The sequence below is a fragment of the Rhodnius prolixus genome, unplaced genomic scaffold (genome assembly GCF_049639745.1).
Source record: "Rhodnius prolixus isolate KJV_2025 unplaced genomic scaffold, Rpr scaffold_5, whole genome shotgun sequence".
Taxonomy (NCBI): Eukaryota; Metazoa; Arthropoda; class Insecta; order Hemiptera; family Reduviidae; genus Rhodnius; species Rhodnius prolixus.
This window is the reverse complement of record NW_027411624.1, coordinates 16,327,037-16,352,712: the sequence shown is the minus strand read 5'-3', so window position 1 is coordinate 16,352,712 and position 25,676 is coordinate 16,327,037. Positions and strand designations below refer to the sequence as shown.

Sequence of the window (25,676 nt, the reverse complement as noted above, 5' to 3'; positions counted from 1 at the left end):
AGAAAATCTTAGGGTCAGCTGCTGGATTCGAACCCGGGACCTCCGCGTGGGAGTCCAGTATGCTAACCTCATAGCTAATCCCTTCCCTCTATTATTATTATTACTATTATTATTACAGCATATCTGAAAGGTTTTAAATATATTTTATTGAAGAGAATTTATGAAGTAAATATAAACTAAATTGGCGAAGTAACAAGAGACTGCGGATTATCCTAAAGATGGAATCCGAGAGTTTTAATAAGATTTCCTCTGTCAGACTCTGCGCTATGTCAATGTTCACATTTCTATTCACTTTATTTCGTTCTTATATTTATTTACTTTTTAACATATTTACTTTATTAATACATTCGTTACTTTACTGGAAAAGACATCTTCTATTAATTATTGCAAGGGAAGGAATTAAATTAATGAACTTGGATAAAGACGTAGGAGATGCCAGATGCTGTCACATCTGATTTAGGCGTACCCTGATTTCGAAACAGTAGAGAAATGCTTGTAAGTAGCTACAAAAAATATTAAATTCTATAATAAAGGAAATGTTAGAATGTTGGCAATTTAGAAATAATTATAAAGAAATACGAGGGTCGTTTGAAAAGTCCGTGCAAAGTCAGAGAGATAGCACCACTGGCGCGTATCGAGGTTATGTTTAGTTAGTAGCATCTCTTGGAAGAACACACACCAAGTTTCAGCCAGATCGGTCTATTTCTTTGTGTTTGGCATTCGTTTGAATCGAGGAAGTCGAGCGATTTTCAAAAAATGGACGAAAAAGAATTTCGTGTGTTGATTAAACACTACTTTATGAAAGGCAAAACGCCTGAGGAGACTAAAGAGAAGCTTGATAAACATTATGGTGACTCTGCACCTTCGATTAGAACAGTTTATAAGTGGTTTCAAAATTTTCGGAGTGGCCATATGGGCACAAGTGACGCTGAACGTTCTGGACGCCCTGTTGAGGTTACTACTACAGAAATCATTGATAAAATCCATGATATGGTGATGGATGACAGAAGAGTGAAGCTGTGTGAGATTGCTAGTGCTGTGGGCATCTCGAATGAACGGGTACATAATATTTTGCATCAACATTTGGACATGACAAAGCTATCCGTAAGATGGGTGCCGCGAAATCGTGTGAAGTGTTGCAAGGACGGTTTGCAGCTGTTCCAGAAGAATCCGCAGGACTTTAAGCGTCGGTTTCGTCACTGTGGATGAAACATGGATGCATCACTACACTCCTGAGACCAAAGAACAATCTAAACAATGGGTTACCAAGGGGGAATCTGCGCCAAAAAAGGCGAAGACCGTTCCTTCGGCCGGAAAGATTATGGCGACTGTCTTTTGGGATTCGCAAAGAATAATCCTCATCGACTATCTGGAAAAGGGTAAAACTATTACAGGTGCATATTATTCATCGTGATTGGACCGTTTGAAAACCGAGCTGCAAGAAAAACGCCCACGATTGGCCCACAAAAAAGTCCGTTTCCATCACGACAACGCACCAGCTCACACCTCATTAATGGAAATAGGGTTCCAACTCGTTTCACATCCCCCCTATTCTCCAGACTTGGCTCCCTCGGACTACTATTTGTTCCCCAATATGAAGAAATGGCTGGCGGGAAAAAGATTTTATTCAAACGAGGAGGTGATTGCAGAAACGAATGGCTATTTTTCAGACTTGGACAAATCCTATTATTCGGAAGGGATCAACAAACTAGAGCAGCGTTGGACGAAGTGTATAAGCCTAAAAGGAGACTATGTTGAAAAATAAAAAAGGTTTACCCCAAAAAATTAAGTAGTTTTTATTTTTGCACGGACTTTTCAAACGACCCTCGTAGTTTCTTGTAGATTCTAAAGGTAACCAATCGCCTCGCTTGGCAAGATTGTTGCGCCGTGTATAAACAACGGCCAGAGCCTCATTTTCATCTAGTTTTCATCTATAAAAATCTTTTATTTTATTTCTTTTAAACAACGTCTTTTACTTTCACCCTCGATTGAAGAATGTTAAGCATCCATTCTAAAATCCCTTGTTTTGTGTTAGTTTAATTTCTTAATTAACATTTATAGATTTAAGAACTCACCCCTCTGCTTTGCAGACATTCCGGGATCAATGTCATTTGGACCGTACTTTCTACGCCCTTTGTCTGCAATCAAAGAAACAGAATATCATAATAATAAATTTATTCTCTTTTTTTCAATTTAGTTAATGAGACTTTTTAGAAGTAATCAATTCTTTCAATTTCATTTGTTTACTGATTTTCAATTATTTGATTAGATTTTTGATGACAGAAAGTTATTATTTAATTTGATATATCTTACGGCAAAAGCAGAGAATTTGCCATCTCCGTCATTTAAATAAGTTTGTATAGCTTAAAACTAATTTATCGTTTAAACTATAAAACTTGCACATTCCAATTAGCAGCCATTGAAATGCGATTGGAGAAGGCGTGGCTGTTAAGCATGATCGCCATTAAAGTTCTAGCTTCTGACTGGCCAACTACATCCGCCCATATTTTATATCTTTAACTCTGCGTTCTGATTGGGCTATTATTTAACTTTAATTATTTTATAGAAAAATATAGTTTAGATTTTTTTTACTAATTTTTTCCCCCATAGGTATTTGATAAATTATCTGATTAGGCAATAAAAGTTTAAAATGAAAATATGGATTATCTTATTTATGATTAAGGGAAAAAGATAACTAGGTAGTTTTCCCTAAATTGTAGGGTAAAAGAAGGAAAAAACCAAAATTTTCATGATATGGTTCGGGAGAAATAAGACCACCATGTTGCTACAAGGTGAATTGCGTTTTAATTAAAAGTGGTTCCCCAAATATTGTTAAATAAACATGATTTAGACAAGGTGAGTGGTAGTTCAATGATGGATAATATATCATTATTTGGTAAATCATTTTATGAGGTAAATATCAAAAATTCTTCACTGCTATTTGACCAAAAACCGGATTTTCTCTCATCCTAGACAGTCAGTGGATCAATAGAGCCTCTTTCTCCTCACAAACTCTACCATAAACGGTGTCGAATGAACTCGTATCATGTAAAAGATATCTTGTGAAAACAGAATGGCCAGCAAGGAATGCAACCATATATCTGAGTAATGCCCGTGAAAGACGTTGCAGTTTTCTAATTAATGAAAACAGCATTTTGACTGCATCAACAACTCAACGAACAAAAGATATTAGGCAGGCGTTTTATGTACAGTACCCAGACATTAATTTCAGAAATATGGAACGATTTATTGAGAATAATACTTGCAAGAACTAGAAAAAAATGAAAATAAACAAATTAGCAATTTTAAATCTTAATTGAATTCTGATTTTCTCTGGTGTTTGACAAAGTTGGGACATGGAGAACTATAGCGAAGGGCCACAGGTTGTGCACCACTGTCTCCATATCTCTATATGTAACATAGTTTAGCCTCACTATAAATTTAAATCTATTCATTTGTTTTATTCACTCAGCGAAGTTGCCAGAAATGCTTTTCAAATCCTAACTTCTAGTTCCATTTAGCTCTCTAATTTCTGCCAACTACACTTCCATAACATTTTGCATATTTTACTAAATTTGGATGCTAATGGGCAAATACCCAAGTGACAAGGTTTCATTTCCAAAATTTCCAATTTACACTAATAGTGTATCCAGTAAATCACGACTAGAGTAATTTTATGCAACCACCTTTTTTTTTTAAAAAAAAAATTGTCAAGTACGTAAATCTGAAAAATATCAACAAAGTTGTGCGAAGATTCTGTATTCGGATCCAGCTGCCAATCTTTCATTTCCTCTTTCTAGAGAAGGTTCTTAAAGCTTCAGGTACCAACGTCTTCAAATTTTGAAAGCACCTTAAAGGAAAAAATAAATACAAACTGCTTAGTTGTAAAAAAAATGCATCCTTACAATTTTCTAGTATTGAATTCCATTGTAATATCTCCTAATTTTACCAGTTTCTAAATTTAGCCATCTTATTATTAAAATTGTTTTTGAACTTCAAATTTTCTCAACCTCTGTAAATGAATTTGTACATTAACTATTACAGTTTCTGGTTCACATCTCCTAATAACAATCAAACCTATTTTACAGTGGAGTCATTTCATTGTTTTTTTTTTTATATATTTTATTTTAAATATTATGAACTTCAATGCACAGTTTTCAAATTTTTACAGGATTTCACGTCTGCAATCGTGCAGAATCTTTACCCAAAATGGCAGATATTTACTGTTAAGATTCGAAGCAAATTATGATTATTATTATTCCTCTTTTTCTTTATATGATTTCTGAGTTCGAAACCCAAGACATTGTCGCTAATTTGTATTGAATAAATAATTTGATAATTCTTCTAGTTTCCACTGGGATTACTCCTTATAACAGAAATTACAGAATAGTTAGCTGGTGCTAGTTCTTCCAGTATTTCTTTATCTTAAACAGAATAACAAATACTTCTTATAATTATTGACAATTTTTTTTCCCTTGGGATTTACAAAGGTTAGTACTTACGAGGGTCGTTTGAAAAGTCCGTGAGATTGCTAGTGCTGTGGGCATCTCGAATGAACGGGTACATAATATTTTGCATCAACATTTGGACATGACAAAGCTATCCGCAAGATGGGTGCCGCGATTGCTCACGCTTGACCAAAAACGAAATCGTGTAAGGACGGTTTGCAGCTGTTCCAGAAGAATCCGCAGGACTTTAAGCGTCGTTTCGTCACTGTGGATGAAACATGGATACATCACTACACTCCTGAGACCAAAGAACAATCTAAACAATGGGTTACCAAGGGAGAATCTGCGCCAAAAAAGGCGAAGACCGTCGGAAAGATTATGGCGACTGTCTTTTGGGATTCGCAAGGAATAATCCTCATCGACTATCTGGAAAAGGGTAAAACTATTACAGGTGCATATTATTCATCGTTACTGGACCGTTTGAAAACCGAGCTGCAAGAAAAACGCCCACGATTGGCCCACAAAAAAGACCTTTTCCATCACGACAACGCACCAGCTCACACCTCAGCAGTTGTGGTCGCAAAATTAATGGAAATAGGGTTCCAACTCGTTTCACATCCCCCCCCTATTCTCCAGACTTGGCTCCCTCGGACTACTATTTGTTCCTCAATATGAAGAAATGGCTGGCGGGAAAAAGATTTTATTCAAACGAGGAGGTGATTGCAGAAACGAATGGCTATTTTTCAGACTTGGACAAATCCTATTATTCGGAAGGGATCAACAAACTAGAGTAGCGTTGGACGAAGTGTATAAGCCTAAAAGGAGACTATGTTGAAAAATAAAAAAGGTTTACCCCAAAAAATTAAGTAGTTTTTATTTTTGCACGGACTTTTCAAACGACCCTCGTATTTTAGAGTTTTGTGAATTTTCTGAAATCTTCTTAAGCTGGGTTTTAAATAATGGACCGATTGTCTCCCATTTACTATCTGATTGTTCCCATTACAGAAACTGCGAGAATTTCCATTGATTTTTGTTTTGATATGTATGCTATTGATTTGCGTGATTCGTCTGATTCAGTGTGTTAGATAAAGGTTTGATTTTATTGTGGTTTTGATATTGATGGAAGGTTATGAACATATGTTTGTTTACTTAGTGGTTTTCTTTCATATTGTTTGCACCATCTACATTTTTTTCGTCTGCTTTAGTACTATTGTAGTTTGCCGTAGTAAATAAGTCCAAAATGTGTTTAATTCTGTTTTTTTTTCACTAGTTACAGGTAAGACTATAAACCCTAAGTTATCAGCTACGATTTCGTAATATTCGTCCAAAACGTCTTGGGTCAACTGCGTTACTGCGTATTCCCTGTTGCTTCTCATTTTAATGAACAGAGTAGTTCTTTTTTACTTCTGCTCGCTACAGGGACCGTTCGTTGTTCGATTGATCTATTTATTCACACAAATAACTCTTCTTTTTTCAGAGACAAATTGTTATTTATTACTTTTTAAATCATTTATTGCGGTTACCATGGAAGTCTTATAAGATATATTATTACGAGAATAGACCTGCATGTAATTAATGAGAATCTTAAAGCGAAACAATATAGATTAATAACAAATTTATTATTAGATTAAGAATATAAAATGTAGGCTTGCTTTGTAATTGTAAATGACCATAAATTTTAAATACAAACATATGTGTACTTAAGAGATCGAATGTAGAGTACACAATACTGTTTGTAATGAAAATATATCATGCCTTATAGATCACGTTTGTGCGGTACTGGTCAAATATTACTTGGTAAACATATGGCGGTTTTGTGGTCACAGTTATAAACTTCTGTACTTTGTACATGTTTGGAAGAGAGAGAGAATAACAACAACGCGTTTGTAAAGTAAGATACAGGTGTAAATTGTAGTTAAATAAACTTCTGAATAGCGTATAACCTCTATGGTTTGCTGATCATGTTATGTATAGGTTAAAACTTAACTATGAATATTATTATTATTATTATAAATGTTATTAACAAGATAAAGGCGATAAAACAATAAACAAGTGAAACAGGTTTTGTAATTCGTGGAAGAAATAATATTTCAAATAAAAGCTTTTCTTCTAAATTCAAGAGAATTTCATTATGAGTAGGTTGTTTGTTAATGATATTCAACAAGTCTACTGGCCAGTATCAAGTGCCTCTACCAGCTTTCTAATCCAAACTGATTGGTTCTTAAATTGATAATTAACAAATTCAATAATGTTCAACTAAATAAGTTCTCAACCATTACTTCTGGAATCCTTTAACTATTGAAACCAGCCGTTCCAATAAACATTTTCGGAATTCATCACAGACCTATCTCCGAGATTATTCTTCAATCTCGAAACACCATTAAAATAAAACTTTTCTCACAAATACCTACACTTTATCTCGATTTCATGATAAAAGAAATTATTGAGAATTTAGTACGTTCAGCCCTACGGTTTTTAGGCTATTATAAAATTTTGCCGATACAAAAAACTCAGTAACTTACCAATTTAATTATTAATTTTGGAATCTAAAATGCTCCAACAATTTTAAACACTTTTATACTACCCTAAAGTTATTGAAAATATTGGTGATATTACATTAAATATCTTTTATCTCATTTTCCAAAAATTATTCTCATGAAACTTTTAGAGAAAAAAATTAATTAATGAAAAATTCATGAAGCTGGAAAAATATTCAACTGGGGAAGAAATATTTTATAATGTGACAAAAAAATTTTAAAGACAGGAATTCTTCACTTATACGTTGATTAAAAGGTAATTCTTTATTTCCTGTTACAGTGTACATCCTTTCGTTTATGGAGGAATATTTTTCCTTGAGAATTTTTTAATAACAATTTTTTTATTTTTATTTTTAGGCCAAAAATGAAGTGCCTAAATTCCTGCTGTTGAAGGCAGGATAATCTAATTGCTGACATCAACCTTGGTTAGTTGAATTCTATATATATCTTAGGGCTTCATTCTTATTATAAGAGATAATTCAAATAATTATTCTATTTTTGTGATAAGTAATTAAACTAACCTTGGTTAGTAGAATTCTATTGTTTATTCTATATCTTTACGGCTTCATTCTTATTATAAGTGATAATTCAAATAATTATTCTATTTTTGTGATAAGTAATTAATCTAACCTTGGTTAGTAGAATTCTATTGTTTATTATATATCTTTACGGCTTCATTCTTATTATAAGTGATAATTTAAATAATTATTCTATTTTTGTGATAAGTAATTAAACTAACCTTGGTTAGTAGAATTCTCTTGTTTATTATATATCTTTACGGCTTCATTCTTATTATAAGTGATAATTCAAATAATTATTCTATTTTTGTGATAAGTAATTAAACTAACCTTGGTTAGTAGAATTCTATTGTTTATTATATATCTTTACGGCTTCATTCTTATTATAAGAGATAATTCAAATAATTATTCTATTTTTGTGATAAGTAATTAAACTAACCTTGGTTAGTAGAATTCTATTGTTTATTATATATCTTTACGGCTTCATTCTTATTATAAGTGATAATTTAAATAATTATTCTATTTTTGTGATAAGTAATTAAACTAACCTTGGTTAGTAGAATTCTATTGTTTATTATATATCTTTACGGCTTCATTCTTATTATAAGTGATAATTCAAATAATTATTCTATTTTTGTGATAAGTAATTAAACTAACCTTGGTTAGTATAATTCTATTGTTTATTATATATCTTTACGGCTTCATTCTTATTATAAGTGATAATTCAAATAATTATTCTATTTTTGTGATAAGTAATTAAACTAACCTCGGTTAGTAAAATTCTATTGTTTATTATATATCTTTACGGCTTCATTCTTATTATAAGTGATAATTCAAATAATTATTCTATGTGTTTGATAAGTAATTAATGTGAGTATGATTTTTTTTTTTTCATTTCACACACCTATTTTGTACATTTTTACAGCTGTGCTTCATTTTTTAGGCTAAAGTTGTACTCTCGTTAAGTTCGAAACGATTCCAAACTAAGATAAAAATGAATAAAACCGAATCATGATGCAGTAAAGTTAGCTTTTTACTAACTTTTTAAAAACAACTTATTTAATTAAGAAAGAGAACCGAAAAACCTACACTAGATTCAATTAAATTTGTTTGGTGCTAGTGGTGAGAAAAATTCTTGATTAGGATTCTGATGAAAGAATAAAGAATATATTCTCTAGTTAATTTTTAATCATCTAACCCAAATTAAAGTTGCAACGTTTATTTTAAAAAAATAAAACAAGAATATTGATCAATTTTCTTACTTAAATTCAGCAAATATATTAAGTTTTTCGAAAGTTGGGGCGATTGTTTTTCTCTTAATTGCTCTTAATGGAACGAAATCATGCATTAAAGTACAGTAATTGTTTTGAGCAATCCTTATCTTTTGTAATAACTTTTATTTTTGTCTTTTGCCTAATTACTTCAATAGTGTGTTATGCAATTCATTATATGAAATAAATGATGCCCGCTCTAGTCATTTATAGATTTATATATTGTGCATACAATATTTCAAATAATATTTGAACAAACTAAAATCATAGTGCACCTCTTTTCAACATTCCCAAAGTAGACCCTTATTTGAAAAGACTAAAGGCAAACAATAGTATATGAATTTGTTCTCCTATGTAAATATTCCTGTTTCCAGACCCAGAATCAGACAAATAAGCTTTATTAAATCAAACAATTCTGTATGTCTAAAAAACTTTTCTTCTTAAATCAAATACTATCTTTGCAATTACAGGCAATCAATTTAAACAGGGTACATGCTAAACGAAATTATAAAATGGAAAACTTAAATATATTAGACGGGATCTCAGGAGTAATTTTTAAGTGTTGGAAGAGACAAGATGGTGGTTAAAATACTTAAAAGATCAGAAATCGTACAAAACAGGTTCAAGTCATTACAATAATTATACAATAAAATGAATAATTTTACTCTAATAAGTAATTTTTAAAGCTGAAACTGCAACATTAGTTAAAATGTTAAAATTAAAAGGTTTCATATAAATAATAACAACGAGGTGCCACGGTAGCCGAGCGGGTTAAGAGGCGAGACCTGCAAAGCTAATATGCATTGTGGTACTGGGTTCGATTCCCGGTCTTGGTCTTGGATTTTATTTAATGGTTAAATCAGAAATAGTAAAGTACACGTTTGCTATTTGCCTCCGTCCACGACACCTAGTAAATGGTAGTTGGACGTTAAGCCCCGCCTGAAAAAATAGGCAATTACTTTACTTTCGTATATAACAACAGAAATAAGTAGCAAGAAAACTCAAAGCACAACTAAAGGTGAAAAACTTTCAAAAGATATTCTCTTTTGGTTTGTAATTGTAAATGACAAATTTTCTTAGAATGTTTAGTTTCATGTAAAAGGAAGTGGATGTAATTTCCACGCAGATATAAATAAGTTATCATTTATACTTGTACTAGCAGATAAGATTGTCTAACATGCAAAATATAGGTTATAAACATCACATATCCATCGAAATTCTAGAAACTAACTTAAATTTTCTTGTGCCAAGTTATCACTAAAATTATTAAACATTCGGTACAGTAAAAGATTTTCGAAACCTTAGTATCATAAACGTTAACAGTTTCATTATGGGATATGAGTTTTCTGTGACCTTCATTTTTATAATATGAACATATTTTATTTACAAGCCTTTAGACGAAGAAAGACCTCCAGCTAAAACATTATTTATTTACTCATTATTTCATAAAACAATTAGAAAAATATTAAAGGATCTTTTCCTTTTCACTTTTTAAAGTAAGAACAAATTAATGTATCTAACAAAAAAATTCTGTGAACTTTGAATGGAGGTAACCCAATCTTTTTGTTTTAACATTTCTTAAAACCTAATCAAAATGGATAAAACTTCACTAACCTTCTCTGCCACTAATAACATTATATTTCCAAGAAAATATCAACCTACCTAATCATTAAATACAAAAGATTGTTGCCTGAAAAGAATTGTGTCTTTTCTCAGAATAGAATAACTGTTAGAATTTAGACCGTGTCCAGTTTTTGTTAGTAAATATTATAATTTAATGGGAGAAAAACATATCGTGTTACAATAACTGGAAGGTTATTTCAGTTAATGGTTAATAGAAGGCAAAATAAACTCTTTCACTTAAAGTAGATCAATTCAACAGACCAAAATTAGTTGAAAAGATTTACGGTAGAAACAAATTAAATGAAAAGAAATGATCGCATGTTTCGAGCCCAAACTTTTACCACAAAAAATATTGTATAATGGATTTAATTTTTGTGGAGAAATATATATGGAAAAACAATTTTGAAGAGAAATAAAAGACGTTTCTCAACGGAATAATACACGGGCACACAGTTTTTCTATAAGAGTACGATCGGACTAAAGCTAGTTTTCTATAACTTTTCTTTCAAAAACCTTTAATTCAATTTCTCCACACAGTTTTCCTAAAGGTCCCCCAAGTCTTTATATCTTTACACTTACCTCTAACATGGGGATAGGTTTGCGCTCCGATAGGCATTCAATATAACTACTACTGCCTTTCCATTACTTTCACTTCGCCAATTTTCTTTTCTAAATAATTTTCTTCCAAAAATGTCTTAAAGAAAATTATCAATTATTGGAATTAAATTTATTTAATTTTAGCGCAACGATTATCACTATTATTGTTATTATCACTATTATTATTATTATTATTATTATCACTATTACTAGTATTATTATTATAGGCGCGTTGCGGATTGCCTCTGCCTACCGAACAGTCTCTGAACCAGCCATTTTGGTCATCGCGGGAGTTATCCCCGTTGCGCTGCTGGCTAGTGAAAGGAAGCGGCTCTTCGAAAGAAGACGGGAAGCTGATAGGGCAGCAGCCGCCCGAGAAGAGCGAGAGCGCACTATGGCTGTATGGCAAGCTGCGTGGACGGAAGAAACCCGTGGCAGGTGGACGGCAGTCCTGCTTCCAGATATCAGAAGCTGGGTCGATAGAGGTTTTGGGGAGGTGGATTACTACCTAACCCAGCTCCTCAGCGGGCACGGTTACTTCCAAGAGTTTCTACGGAAGATAGGGAAGCGGTCAGAGGGAAATTGCCCCCACTGCGTAGGAATGAGAGATGACGCCCATCACACATTTTTTGTGTGCGAAAGATGGGGTCGTGCCAGAAGGGATCTGGAAAGAAGAGTGGGTCAGTGGGTTCCCGAGCGCTTCGGAAGCATTATGCTTTCTGGTAGGGCGCAGTGGAATGCTGTGGCAGTTTTCACAAGGGAAGTACTAACCCTCAAAAGGCAAGATCTGAATGGAGAGGAAGTTAACCCTTAAGGGGTAAGGAACTGGAGCCTAGCCTGAAGTAGTGCTGCACAAGCGAATCCAGGCTAGGCCTGGCAGTAGAGGGGTGTTTTAGCCGGTAGGCCGCGAGGGAGTCCGGCACATTGTGCGGAAGTTGCATTTCACCCCTCTTAAAAAGAAAAAAAAAAAAAAAAACTAGTATTATTATTATTACTAGACTAGTATTATTATTATTATTTTTTTTTTTTTTTTTTTTTTGGCGCATCAACAGCTGAGGTCATTAGCGCCCGGAGCTTTTTCCAGTGCACTGCCGGCCTCCGGACAGTGTTCTCTCGTTACAGACAACACTGTCCATCACCGGACAGTGAGCTGTAAGAAGCTCCTAGGAAGAGAAAATCTAAGGGTCAGCTGCTGGATTCGAACCCGGGACCTCCGCGTGGGAGTCCAGTATGCTAACCTCATAGCTAATCCCTTCCCTCGACTAGTATTATTATTACTATTACTAGTATTATTATCACTATTACTAGTATTATTATCACTATTACTAGTATTATTATTACTATTACTAGTATTATTATTACTATTACTAGTATTTTTTTTAATTTTTTTTTTGCGCATCAACAACTGAGGTTATTAGCGCCCGGAGCTTTTTCCAGTGCACTGCCGGCCTCCGGACAGGGTTCTCTCGTTACAGACAACACGGTCCATCACCGGACAGTGAGCTGTAAGAAGCTCCTAGGAAGAGAAAATCTAAGGGTCAGCAGCTGGATTCGAACCCGGGACCTCCGCGTGGGAGTCCAGTATGCTAACCTCATAGCTAATCCCTTCCCTTATTACTAGTATTATTATTATTATTGGATGGGTGGATGGGAAGGGTCATCTATGGAGCACAGGGAAGCGGGAGGCTTGATGCTGGCAGTTACCTCAGCTATGGTCCGAGAACGCGACCCTGTGCCTGAATCTGGGGCAAATACCCAATAATTTCTTATGGATGGTGATTTGATAAGTCCTACTGGGAAAGGGAGGGATGATAAACAAAATGAAAGTCCTTTTATAAGAAGATCTAAGTTAAAGAGGATGTCACCGAGTGTGCAGGGCACACCTACTTCTGTCCCGAACTTGGGAACGAGTGTGGGGAACGCTACTAGAAAAGAAGGAAATAGGAATGATGGAAAGGATCTGGAAAGCGTGGTAGCCAAACCAAATACATCGCCAATTCCTCTGCGTGGTAGTCCGCCGACGAATAAGGCTGAGAAGCACATCAAAGAAGAAGAACAACCACTAAACAGGTGCAGAAATGTTTTGAAAAGAATGTCAGCATTGACATTAAGATGGGTCTAGTGGAAATTGAGGACGCTCTGGATGCGATAGAGCGACCTAGGCGTGGATGGAAAACAGGCTGATAAATTGCCCCAGTCTCCATCTCTTAGGCATCTCTTAATCGCGGTATACTCAAACACCGGCAAAAGGGAAAAAAGACAGAGTAACTGATACTGTTGAGCAAAAGACGCTGCTAGTACACGCGGGAAAGATGCTGTCAGATAGTCATGAAGACGATCCAAGCCTCTGGTCAGTGGTAAGACCGCGAAAAACGCGTGAGCCACAGAGTCCGCAAATAGCAAATTATTATTATCTGGGACGGCTAAATGGCTATAGAAAGCATTAAACTAAGGATACTTAAGCTGCGAAGGGTCCTAGAAATGTGTATCCAGTATAGTTGCCCTTAGAAACAGGACGCTTGCGAAAACCTAGAAACCAAAGACCCATTGTCACTGGGTTGTTCAGCCAGGAAAGAAGTTTTTTCGAGACCATAAGATGCCCATTGTTTTTATGAGTAGATATATATATTTCACAATCAGAATATTGATTTTCTGTCAACTAACATAAAATAGAAATCACCATATCAATCAATTTCCCATTTTCATTTTATCTTTATCGTATTCCAGTCGTCAAAGACCATAGTGATTTGCTATAAAGCACAGCCTCACCATTCGATTATCCAGATAAAATAGGAGAACACTTTTTACTGTTTGCTAAGAATATTAAAATATTCATGCCGCTAAATCTATTGTATTATATGTGCATCACTATAGAATATCGGTAAAGTAAACAAGCGACAGGAGTATATTTATGGAATATAAATAGTGCACACAGTATGAAAGAGCTATGAAGTATGGGAAATCACTAGAAGGATCTGTAGGGATTGAGTATACATTCATACATATTCACTTGGAAACTTGAACGTTAACTGTAAACAACTTCTAGGTAAGTATAGATAGAAATAATTATTAATAATGCAATATTTGGTCTTCAATAGCTGCAAGAAAATCTAATAAGCATTAATTTTTGACTAAACAAAATGACTGTAAAATATGGTAGATCAGTTACAATGGTTTAAGGGAACTGTCACTAATAAATAGGTTGTTACGACAATAAGCAGGCTGAGAGCGAACCACGCGGTGTGTGGATCGTATCTTCACAGGATCAACAAAAGGTCCTCTCCACTTTGCGTAGATTGCAATGAGGAGGAGGATTTCAAACATATAATAATGGATATGTCCACGTTATGTGGTAGTCAGGAAACGAATGTTTGACGACTTATACAGGGTATTTAGATGCACCATTTCGCTACGAAGACATAATATTCTCCACCAACATCTATGTGCTTAAATCTATAGCAGAGCTAGCAAAATAAATATGAATGTATTTAAAAGTTATAGCCGATTAGAATGAATGTAAGAAAATGATTAGAGAAGGATTACGTGATTTTAATTTAGGTTAAGCTATAAGGATGGCAGGAATATAGAGTACTGATCCATCCATTAGTGGACATAGTTGTATATAGTAGAGGGATGAATGTGTGAAGCAAATGTATTTATAAGTAAGAATGGAGAGTGATATTCTAGTGATAAGCACCTAGACGATGCTGGCTGTATGGCGAAAGCCAATGCCAAAAAAAATTGTAAACAAAATATATTATAAGAAGGGTGCCACAATAGCCGAGCGGTTAGAGGCGAGGTCCGCCAAGCTAAGATATACTATGGTACAAGGGTTCGATTCCCGGTCTAGGTCTTGAGATTTTATTTAATGATTAATAAAATAAATTTATAGTCGCCTCCAATATTTAAAAAAATACTAATATTTATGAAACCTTGAAACCAATAATTTTGGGAAAAGGGCCACCCAAGTTGGTCCTGATTTAGTGAACAGAATGGCTACTCATTACCAACTTCAAGTTACAAGCGTGTCGTAATAATTGTGTAATAGATGGTGTTCAATGTGTTTTAGCAACACAAGCCGGCGGCCTGCATACAATGGAATATTCAACAAGTGGTCTCTACACTCTAAAGAGTTACAAATAGATGAGTTCCATTTCATGAATGCATTATGTTGCAAAAATAAAAAAATTACTTACCTTTATGTTTTGGACGATTTGTAGCTGGTCTAGGTACAGCTAAAAAAGAAAAAAGAATGTATATTAATCATATATTCGTGATAAAGTTTAAATAATTTAATCAAAATCATACATAATCAAGTATAAATACATTCAGCAATCTCTAATACTTCATTCTCCTATTTATCTCTCCCCCTCACCCGCTGAGCGGACATCTTTGTACAAATGAACCCATTCAGACATAAAGGGTGCGTTCCACTAAGCGACCACAACGACCAAAACATACCTTCAGGCGTTCCACTTGGCGACCGCGGTCGTTGTGGCCGTGGCGAAAACGTCACTAATGACGTCACTATTTTCGCTCACGCGAAGCCCACAACGCCCCATCTATAGAGCTGGGTCGAAGTGGGCGTTCAGAAATATGGCGCAATTTTTGAAACAAAATATGGCGACCGAAAAATTTATCTCATGTAAATGAAAGTATTATTTCATGTAAATAATAGAATGTGTTTCTCGAAAGTCTGCAAAAAATAAATAAATAAATAATTACTTATCCCTTAACATACTAAATCACTGAATAACGATCAATTACACTGATAGCTAATAATACGTGGCCTAAGTTTTCGCTTTTTATCATTGCGATTTTGTAAAATTGCATTCCACTCTTCATCGGAACTAGATAAAGAACTTTCTAAAGCATTATTAATAAATATCCAACTGTTGCCACAAAAGACATTTTAATTTTATTTAAACGTAAATTTTATAAATACTCCACTAAAATGTAATATAAAAAATTGAACTATATATATTCTTTAAATATAAGTCAACTTTACCAATAATTATAAAGTTTATTATAAATGCTTATAAACGGGGTTAAAATTAAAAAACAACCTCTTCAAGCTTCTGACTTATTTTCGAGGCCGCCACATGTAATGTTTATATGAACGGTTAAAACGCCCACAGTCCGTTCCACTTGAGTTTTCGATCGCAACGCTCGCAAGCAAGTGGAACGGGCAAAATCGCGGTCGTGAGAGTGGTCGTTGTGGTCGCTTAGTGGAACGCACCCAAACTAGAATAATTTCCAATATGGCCGGTTTCAACGGTCAATCAAACACTTTTACCGAGAGGTTCTTGAAAAACTTCTCGAAAAAGGGTCATTCGTGTGAGTCCAAAAACATCAAGAACAAGTGGGTGGTTGCATCACGATAATGCTCCCTTGTCACACAGCAATTTCAATAATTTTGAGTTTTTGGCCCTGTAAAAAACATTCCTGTGGCTCCTCAGCCTCCTTATTCGCCTGGACTTGAGTCCTTGTGACTTTTTTTCTCTTCCCGAAGTTGGAAAAAATCACCTGAAGGGAACTCAACATTCAAACGGCTGTAGCCGACCAGCTTAAGGCTATTCCAATATCGGAGTTCGAGCACTGCTATGAGGAGTGGAAGAAACGTCTCCAGCGCTGTGTGGCTTCAGAAGGAAGTTATTTAGAAGGTGACAATATAGAATTGTAATTCTTTTTGAATAATTTTTTTTTAAAAAAATCGGTCTCATTACTTAATTTACAGACCTCGTAAACCTCTAACATCTAAAATAAATTCTTGTCTAGCTATCGTAATTGCAACAGTCAATACTTAGCTTAAAAGTGAGAAATCAAATTGCTAAATTCATTCTAGCTTGGTTAGTAGACAAATTTTTATCGAGTAGAACTTTAACATCTTTAATAACATTTTTCTCCGAGAGAGCATCTTAATTAACAGCTTTTTATCAGCAAGGAAAAAAAGCGATTAAACTATTTGTAAAAGTTATACTTTAAACAAGAGCTGACTTGTTTAAACTATGGAAGTTACTAATATAAAATAGATAAGTTTTTTGTATAAAAAAAGAAATTGAAGTAGTAAAGTTGGTAACAAGATGGGCATAGATGTAAATTCAAACTGTTAATACCACATTATGTATGAGAATGGCATAACTTTGAAACTATATCATAAAATATCTCTTCGTTATTACTGTTCTATAAAATAACAGTCAAGTTACCGAGGGGGTTGATAAAAGCTGAGAAAAAAAAGGTTGTAATTTTTCTTATAAACTTTACTTCTTCTAAACAGCTAAATTATTAATAGCTATTATTAAACATAATTATCATTGCAATAATTGCGAACGTTCATAGAACTAAAAATGTTATTGTTCATTGTTTTTGGTGACTGATTAAAACATTATTTTTTTCTATTTTTGCCAAGCTTTTGATTTAGGGACTTGATCAGGGGTCGGCAGCCTATTTTAAGTAGAGAGCCACTTCTCCTTTAATAATTTGAATAAATCTTACCAAGAGCCGCAAGGATGATAGTGTAAAAACCTCTGTACATCATTTGTATTCACAAATTGTTATTTTATGATATTCAATAACATTTAAACGTTTTAAATATTTATTTTCACATATTGCAAAGTAAATAAACGAATAAATAATAACTAAACCTGTATTTGAATGAAAATGGCGGCAGTCCTATGTATTACGTACTGTATTTTAATATAATTCTATTCAATTTCAAACCTATCACATTTAAAATTCTTTTTGAAAAAAATATCTTTACTTTAATAAATGAAAATTTCATTTTTTCAACCAAATTAAAATATACAATATATTTTAGACAGGCTGAAGAGTCATACAATTTGGATAAAAGAGCCGCAGGTTGCCGACCCCTCGGTCTAGATCATCTTCAGGATTATTGACAACATAAATATCTTTTACTTTGTTGTTCATTCTTTTTGGAGACAGATTCATAGTTTCAATAGGATGAAAAAATAATTGCCATTTCAGTCGTGATACATTTATTCAGCCGAGCTTTCGACCCTAGGGACTAGGTCAACTTCAGGGCTAGTTTACAAAGTAATATTTTTACATTAAAGGATTGGTGTGTCTTCTGTCTTGTCTGTTCATAGACTGTTAGTTCGATTGGCTTTCGTCTTATAATTGTTGTTCATTCTTTTTGGAGACAGATTCATAGTTTCAATAGGATGAAAAAATAATTGCCAGTTTTCAGTCGTGATACATTTATTCAGCCGAGCTTTCGACCCTAGGGACTAGGTCAACTTCAGGGCTAGTTTACAAAGTAATATTTTTACATTAAAGGATTGGTGTGTCTTCTGTCTTGTCTGTTCATGGACTGTTAGTTCGATTGGCTTTCGTCTTATAATTGTTGTTTCATTCTTTTTGGTGACTGATTCATAGTTTCAATAGGATGAAAAAATAATTGCCATTTCAGTAGTGATACATTTATTCTGCCGAGCTTTCGACCCTAGGGACTAGGTCAACTTCAGGGCTAGTTTACAAAGTAATATTTTTACATTAAAGGATTGGTGTGTCTTCTGTCTTGTCTGTTCATAGACTGTTAGTTCGATTGGCTTTCGTCTTATAATTGTTGTTCATTCTTTTTGGAGACAGATTCATAGTTTCAATAGGATGAAAAAATAATTGCCAGTTTTCAGTCGTGATACATTTATTCAGCCGAGCTTTCGACCCTAGGGACTAGGTCAACTTCAGGGCTAGTTTACAAAGTAATATTTTTACATTAAAGGATTGGTGTGTCTTCTGTCTTGTCTGTTCATGGACTGTTAGTTCGATTGGCTTTCGTCTTATAATTGTTGTTCATTCTTTTTGGAGACAGATTCATAGTTTCAATAGGATGAAAAAATAATTGCCATTTCAGTCGTGATACATTTATTCAGCCGAGCTTTCGACCCTAGGGACTAGGTCAACTTCAGGGCTAGTTTACAAAGTAATATTTTTACATTAAAGGATTGGTGTGTCTTCTGTCTTGTCTGTTCATAGACTGTTAGTTCGATTGGCTTTCGTCTTATAATTGTTGTTCATTCTTTTTGGAGACAGATTCATAGTTTCAATAGGATGAAAAAATAATTGCCATTTCAGTCGTGATACATTTATTCAGCCGAGCTTTCGACCCTAGGGACTAGGTCAACTTCAGGGCTAGTTTACAAAGTAATATTTTTACATTAAAGGATTGGTGTGTCTTCTGTCTTGTCTGTTCATAGACTGTTAGTTCGATTGGCTTTCGTCTTATAATTGTTGTTCATTCTTTTTGGAGACAGATTCATAGTTTCAATAGGATGAAAAAATAATTGCCAGTTTTCAGTCGTGATACATTTATTCAGCCGAGCTTTCGACCCTAGGGACTAGGTCAACTTCAGGGCTAGTTTACAAAGTAATATTTTTACATTAAAGGATTGGTGTGTCTTCTGTCTTGTCTGTTCATGGACTGTTAGTTCGATTGGCTTTCGTCTTATAATTGTTGTTTCATTCTTTTTGGTGACTGATTCATAGTTTCAATAGGATGAAAAAATAATTGCCATTTCAGTAGTGATACATTTATTCTGCCGAGCTTTCGACCCTAGGGACTAGGTCAACTTCAGGGCTAGTTTACAAAGTAATATTTTTACATTAAAGGATTGGTGTGTCTTCTGTCTTGTCTGTTCATAGACTGTTAGTTCGATTGGCTTTCGTCTTATAATTGTTGTTCATTCTTTTTGGAGACAGATTCATAGTTTCAATAGGATGAAAAAATAATTGCCAGTTTTCAGTCGTGATACATTTATTCAGCCGAGCTTTCGACCCTAGGGACTAGGTCAACTTCAGGGCTAGTTTACAAAGTAATATTTTTACATTAAAGGATTGGTGTGTCTTCTGTCTTGTCTGTTCATAGACTGTTAGTTCGATTGGCTTTCGTCTTATAATTGTTGTTCATTCTTTTTGGAGACTGATTCATAGTTTCAATAGGATGAAAAAATAATTGCCATTTCAGTCGTGATACATTTATACTGCCGAGCTTTCGACCTAGGGACTAGGTCATCTTCAGGGCTAGTTTACAAAGTAATATTTTTACATTAAAGGATTGGTGTGTCTTCTGTCTTGTCTGTTCATAGACTGTTAGTTCGATTGGCTTTCGTCTTATAATTGTTGTTCATTCTTTTTGGAGACTGATTCATAGTTTCAATAGGATGAAAAAATAATTGCCAGTTTTCAGTCGTGATACATTTATTCAGCCGAGCTTTCGACCCTAGGGACTAGGTCAACTTCAGGGCTAGTTTACAAAGTAATATTTTTACATTAAAGGATTGGTGTGTCTTCTGTCTTGTCTGTTCATAGACTGTTAGTTCGATTGGCTTTCGTCTTATAATTGCTGTTCATTCTTTTTGGTGACTGATTCATAGTTTCAATAGGATGAAAAAATAATTGCCAGTTTTCAGTCGTGATACATTTATTCAGCCGAGCTTTCGACCCTAGGGACTAGGTCAACTTCAGGGCTATGGAACATATTTACAGATTGTTAACAATGATTCTATTGAAATGAATATGTATAATATAACGAAATTTACAAAAATTATTTACCTACTTTACAAAGTAATATTTTTATATTACAGGGTTGGTGTGTCTTCTGTCTTGTCCAGTCCATGAACAGACAAGACGGAAAACACAACAACCCTGTAATGTAAAAAATATTACTTTATAAACCAGCCCTGAAGATGACCAAATCCCTAGGTCGAAAGCTCGGCAGAATAAATGTATCACGACTGAAATGGCAATTATTAGGATTTTTTTCATCCTATCTTTTACTTTGTTACTGTAACGTTGATGTCTTTTCAACTAAAACGAGTAACAAAAATTGTGGACAGCTTAGAACAAAAATGAAACTCCTGGGCAAAAAATCTTCAGTATTCTTCAGTTTATGGAACTACAAACCAGACTCAAATCGAACTATTTGAAGTAAGAATCAATTTGAGTCATGGGTACCAACTTATATCAAGGTGTTACTTAATGATCAGTTCTCAGTTCTATCTTATTTACCTCCACGATATATTTACATTCAATTCCTCGGATCCTTTAACTTATGAGACAACACTTATTCCTTCAACTTATCATAAGTTCCTGTAGAAACGGAAAACATAAAAAAAATCATAAGCCAAATAAAGACTGGCTCCATTTGTGGAAGCTAGACATTAAAATTCAAAAAATTTTCCCCTCATTTAAAATAAAAAACTGCATCAATCGTAGAAAATTAATATAAAGTAGAAGAAACCAGACGATTACAATAATATATTTTGGTTCACAATTCGTCGCGAAACTAACCTGGATTCCACACATTACATTGAAATTAAGACAAACCTATTAAACCTATATTGACGGCTGTACCCTCTAATTTAACCTATTATGCACCTATTTAAAAACAGATGCAAGACCATTGCTTAGTTACTGCTTAGTTATGCACACAGACATGAATAGATTATTAAACCATTTTTATTCTGTCCGATAAGAAGTGCTAGCTAGGAATGCTTCTCTCTACTTCTAGTTTTCGACTTATTCGACACGTTAAAGACTTACACGAGGGTCGTTTGAAAAGTCCGTGCAAAGTCAGAGAGATAGCACCACTGGCGCGTATCGAGGTTAGCATCACGTGGAAGAACACACACCAAGTTTCAGCCAGATCGGTCTATTTCTTTGTGTTTGGCATTGTGTTTGAATCGAGGAAGTCGAGTGATTTTCAAAAAATGGACGAAAAAGAATTTCGTGTGTTGATTAAACACTACTTTATGAAAGGCAAAACGCCTCAGGAGACTAAAGAGAAGCTTGATAAACATTATGGTGACTCTGCACCTTCGATTAGAACAGTTTATAAGTGGTTTCAAAATTTTCGGAGTGGCCATATGGGCACAAGTGACGCTGAACGTTCTGGACGCCCTGTTGAGGTTACTACTCCAGAAATCATTGATAAAATCCATGATATGGTGATGGATGACAGAAGAGTGAAGGTGCGTGAGATTGCTAGTACTGTGGGCATCTCGAATGAACGGGTACATAATATTTTGCATCAACATTTGGACATGACAAAGCTATCCACAAGATGGGTGCCGCGATTGCTCACGCTTGACCAAAAACGAAATCGTGTGAAGTGTTGCAAGGACGGTTTGCAGCTGTTCCAGAAGAATCCGCAGGACTTTAAGCGTCGTTTCGTCACTGTGGATGAAACATGGATACATCACTACACTCCTGAGACCAATGAACAATCTAAACAATGGGTTACCAAGAGGGAATCTGCGCCAAAAAAAAGGCGAAGACCGTTCCTTCGGCCGGAAAGATTATGGCGACTGTCTTTTGGGATTCGCAAGGAATAATCCTCATCGACTATCTGGAAAAGGGTAAAACTATTACAGGTGCATATTATTCATCGTTATTGGACCGTTTGAAAACCGTGCTGCAAGAAAAACGCCCACGATTGGCCCACAAAAAAGTCCTTTTCCATCACGACAACGCACCAGCTCACACCTCAGCAGTTGTGGTCGCAAAATTAATGGAAATAGGGTTCCAACTCGTTTCACATCCCCCCCTATTCTCCAGACTTGGCTCCCTCGGACTACTATTTCTTCCCCAATATGAAGAAATGGCTGGCGGGAAAAAGATTTTATTCAAACGAGGAGGTGATTGCAGAAACGAATGGCTATTTTTCAGACTTGGACAAATCCTATTATTCGGAAGGGATTAACAAACTAGAGCAGCGTTGGACGAAGTGTATAAGCCTAAAAGGAGACTATGTTGAAAAATAAAAAAGGTTTACCCCAAAAAATTAAGTAGTTTTTATTTTTGCACGGACTTTTCAAACGACCCTCGTATAAGACACAAAGTTGGCCATGTTTCTTCTGAGTAAGTAAACAATTAGGGGTTGGATCAAGAAGTATATTCTGGCCAATTAAAAGTTAAAAGTAGAAGTCCACCGCAGCCTAGAGAGAATTCAAAAAAGGTGGGCAATTAGTGCAAAACAAGCTCGCTAGGAAAATGCTCTGAAAGTTTAAGAATAATAAAATGTATTTACTTTTAGAAGTTTTTTCTTTAGCATTATTTAAATTTAAAAAAAAAAAAGATATTATAAAAGGCACTTCTTTACTAGCATAATTTATGACTCTTAAAATTAAAATCTTAAATTTAGTAATCTCAAAACAATAAAACAATATGTTGTTATGATGATTATGATTTCTATAATAAGGAATCATCAGTAAAAATCATTAACAAATGATAATAATAACAATAATAATAGATACTTACGATACAGTTTGATTGTACCATCAGTGTCGCCCAATGAATTCTTGGATACGCATTTGTACGATCCAAAATCGGACGGAGTAACTGACAGTATAGTTAACTTCATGTGAACTTTATAAGCGTTGTCCAGTAGTACTGGTTCATATTTAGCTCCTGAAAATTAAAAAAAAAAATAAATTAAATAAAATAGTACAATATTTGCAAAAAAAAAATAAAAAATGGTGGTTTTGGCTTTATACTCTTTAAACCTGCTGTATAGAGACCTAAATGAGCACAGATTTTGGTATAAGCAAAAATGATTGGGAACTGTGTTCAGGAACGTTTCGCCAAAAATATTAGGAATTTTTTCAACTTCCAATCTTAATTTGTTGATAAAACAATAAAATATCTACTCCTTGTAGCAAATATATACGAGGGGGTACCCAAAAAAAACCGGAATTATTTTTTAAAAGCAATTTATTTACAAATTTTTTACAGAACAACCTTATCCCCTTCAAAATACTCTCCATTACAACTAATACATTTGTCCCACCGGTGCTTCCACTGTTCGAAACATTTTTTGTAGTCATCTTTAGAAATGGCTGACAGCTCCTTCTTCGTTTTTTTCTTGACCTCTTCAATGTTGTCAAATCGGTGACCTTTCATGCCCTTTTTCATGCGTGGAAATAAGAAAAAGTCGCACGGAGCCAGGTCAGGCGAGTAAGGTGCGTGGGGCAGCGGAACCATGCCATTTTTAGCCAAAAACTGTGTAACAGAGATGGCTGTGTGTGCAGGTGCATTGTCGTGGTGGAAGAACCAGTCTCCTGTTTGCCACAAATCGGGTCTTTTTTGGCGAACACTATTGCGCAATCTTTTCAAAACTTCCAAATACAAGGTTTGATTGACGGTCTGACCTGGGGGGACAAACTCTGAATGGACTACGCCTTTGGCATCAAAAAAGCAAATCAGCATTGTTTTGATGTTTGACTTGACTTGACGACATTTTTTTGGTCGGGGTGAAGATGACGTCTTCCATTGGCTCGACTGTTGCTTTGTTTCTGGGTCATAATCATAGCACCATGACTCATCACCAGTAATGACCTTTGACAGAAAGTCTGGATCAGTTTCAAGCTGTTGTTTCAAAGCACGACATGTTTCAACTCGATGTTCTTTTTGATTGTCAGTCAGAACTCGAGGAACAAACTTGGCAGCAACCCTTTTCATCCCCAAATCTTCCGTTAAAATTCGCTGAACCGAGCTCCAAGATAACCCACTACTCTCTGACAGTTGATCAATTGTCTGTCGACGGTCTGTGAACACCAGCTCTCGAATTTTTTCAACATTTTCGTCGATTCGGGCAGTTGATGGACGTCCAGAACGAGGTTTGTCATCAATCGACATGTCGCCATTTTTAAACCGAGTAAACCACTCGTATACTTGAGTTTTTCCCCTAGCGTCATCTTTGTAAGCTGTTTTCAACATTAAAACACTTTCAGCAGCATTTTTGCCGAGTAGAAAACAAAATTTCAGAGCTGCACGTTGTCCACTTAAACTTGCCATCATAAAAAACGAAAAAAGAACAAAACAGCGCTGGTAAAAACAATCACTGCAGATGAACAGAACAAGCCAGGCAGACAACACAGGCAGGACTGAACTGGCAAGGAATTGCGCTATACACTCTAGCGGCAGAAATGCGTACTACATAAGCTCCATGCGCGGCAACGCAATTCCGGTTATTTTTGGGTACCCCCTCGTATTTGCCATTAAATTTTATGAATTGATAAAGGAATAAAAAGAACTTTATCGTAAAGATTAAAAAATATATAGGATTTTTGTCATATGTAAAACCAAAAATCTGTAAACATTTAGTGGTAACATAAAATTAAAACTGTCCAGTAGGACAGTTGTATAAGGGTTGATCGTCAAAAAGTGCACGAAAGAGCGTAACGTTGAAAAACACCCAACTTAGTCAATTTTTTTCTCTTTTTCTATAAAAGATAAAATTCCCAAATTTTCTTTATAATATAGGGCAGATCCTCCTTTATGTCGGTAATTTTTTTGCAACAACCTAGATTTAATAGATTTGGAGAAAAACGTTGCTGAAAATGAGCAAAAACTGCTTTTTCAAAAAATGTTCTTGTTCTTGTTCTTCTTGTTGTTACCTTTTTTTTTTTGTAAACAACGTAGCGCCTAAACGCGTGAACCGATTTTCATGAATAAGGTGTCATTCGATTCGGAATTTCATGTAGCTTTGCCTTTTTTGGGGGGGGTCTCGACGATGTACATTGAGTGAAAGAGGAGTTAGACCCTTGTATCTGAGGGCCCCCCCTCCAAAATTATTATTACTAATCACTCTGTAAATCTTGGCCCCGATTTTGATAAAATTTGGTAGAATGATAGGGTTAGGGCTTCCCTACCTAACATTAA

The 25,676-nt window shown here is 34.8% G+C and overlaps 1 protein-coding gene and 1 long non-coding RNA gene across 6 annotated transcripts in view; one reads left to right on the top strand and one right to left on the bottom strand.

The window, feature by feature from the left end:
* LOC141458632 (neurotrimin-like) overlaps window positions 1-25,676 on the bottom strand; it is a 747,333-nt gene that overhangs the window by 31,948 nt on the left and 689,709 nt on the right. For 3 of the 4 annotated variants that reach the window (XM_074136886.1, XM_074136887.1, XM_074136889.1), the window contains 3 exons: window positions 23,274-23,423; window positions 15,191-15,229; window positions 2,076-2,138 (listed from right to left, as the gene is read on the bottom strand). In XM_074136886.1, the coding sequence (XP_073992987.1) occupies window positions 2,076-2,138; window positions 15,191-15,229; window positions 23,274-23,423 (252 nt within the window). The remainder of the gene's footprint in view (window positions 1-2,075; window positions 2,139-15,190; window positions 15,230-23,273; window positions 23,424-25,676) is intronic. The other variant, XM_074136888.1, reaches the window with a different exon arrangement.
* LOC141458362 (uncharacterized) lies at window positions 5,968-9,795 on the top strand. Of its 2 annotated transcripts, none has more exons than XR_012460900.1 (4): window positions 5,968-6,339; window positions 7,117-7,241; window positions 7,343-7,410; window positions 9,245-9,795. It is a non-coding gene; the product is annotated as an uncharacterized lncRNA (long non-coding RNA). The 2 variants fall into 2 exon arrangements; XR_012460901.1 differs by lacking the exon at window positions 9,245-9,795 and adding an exon at window positions 8,447-8,798.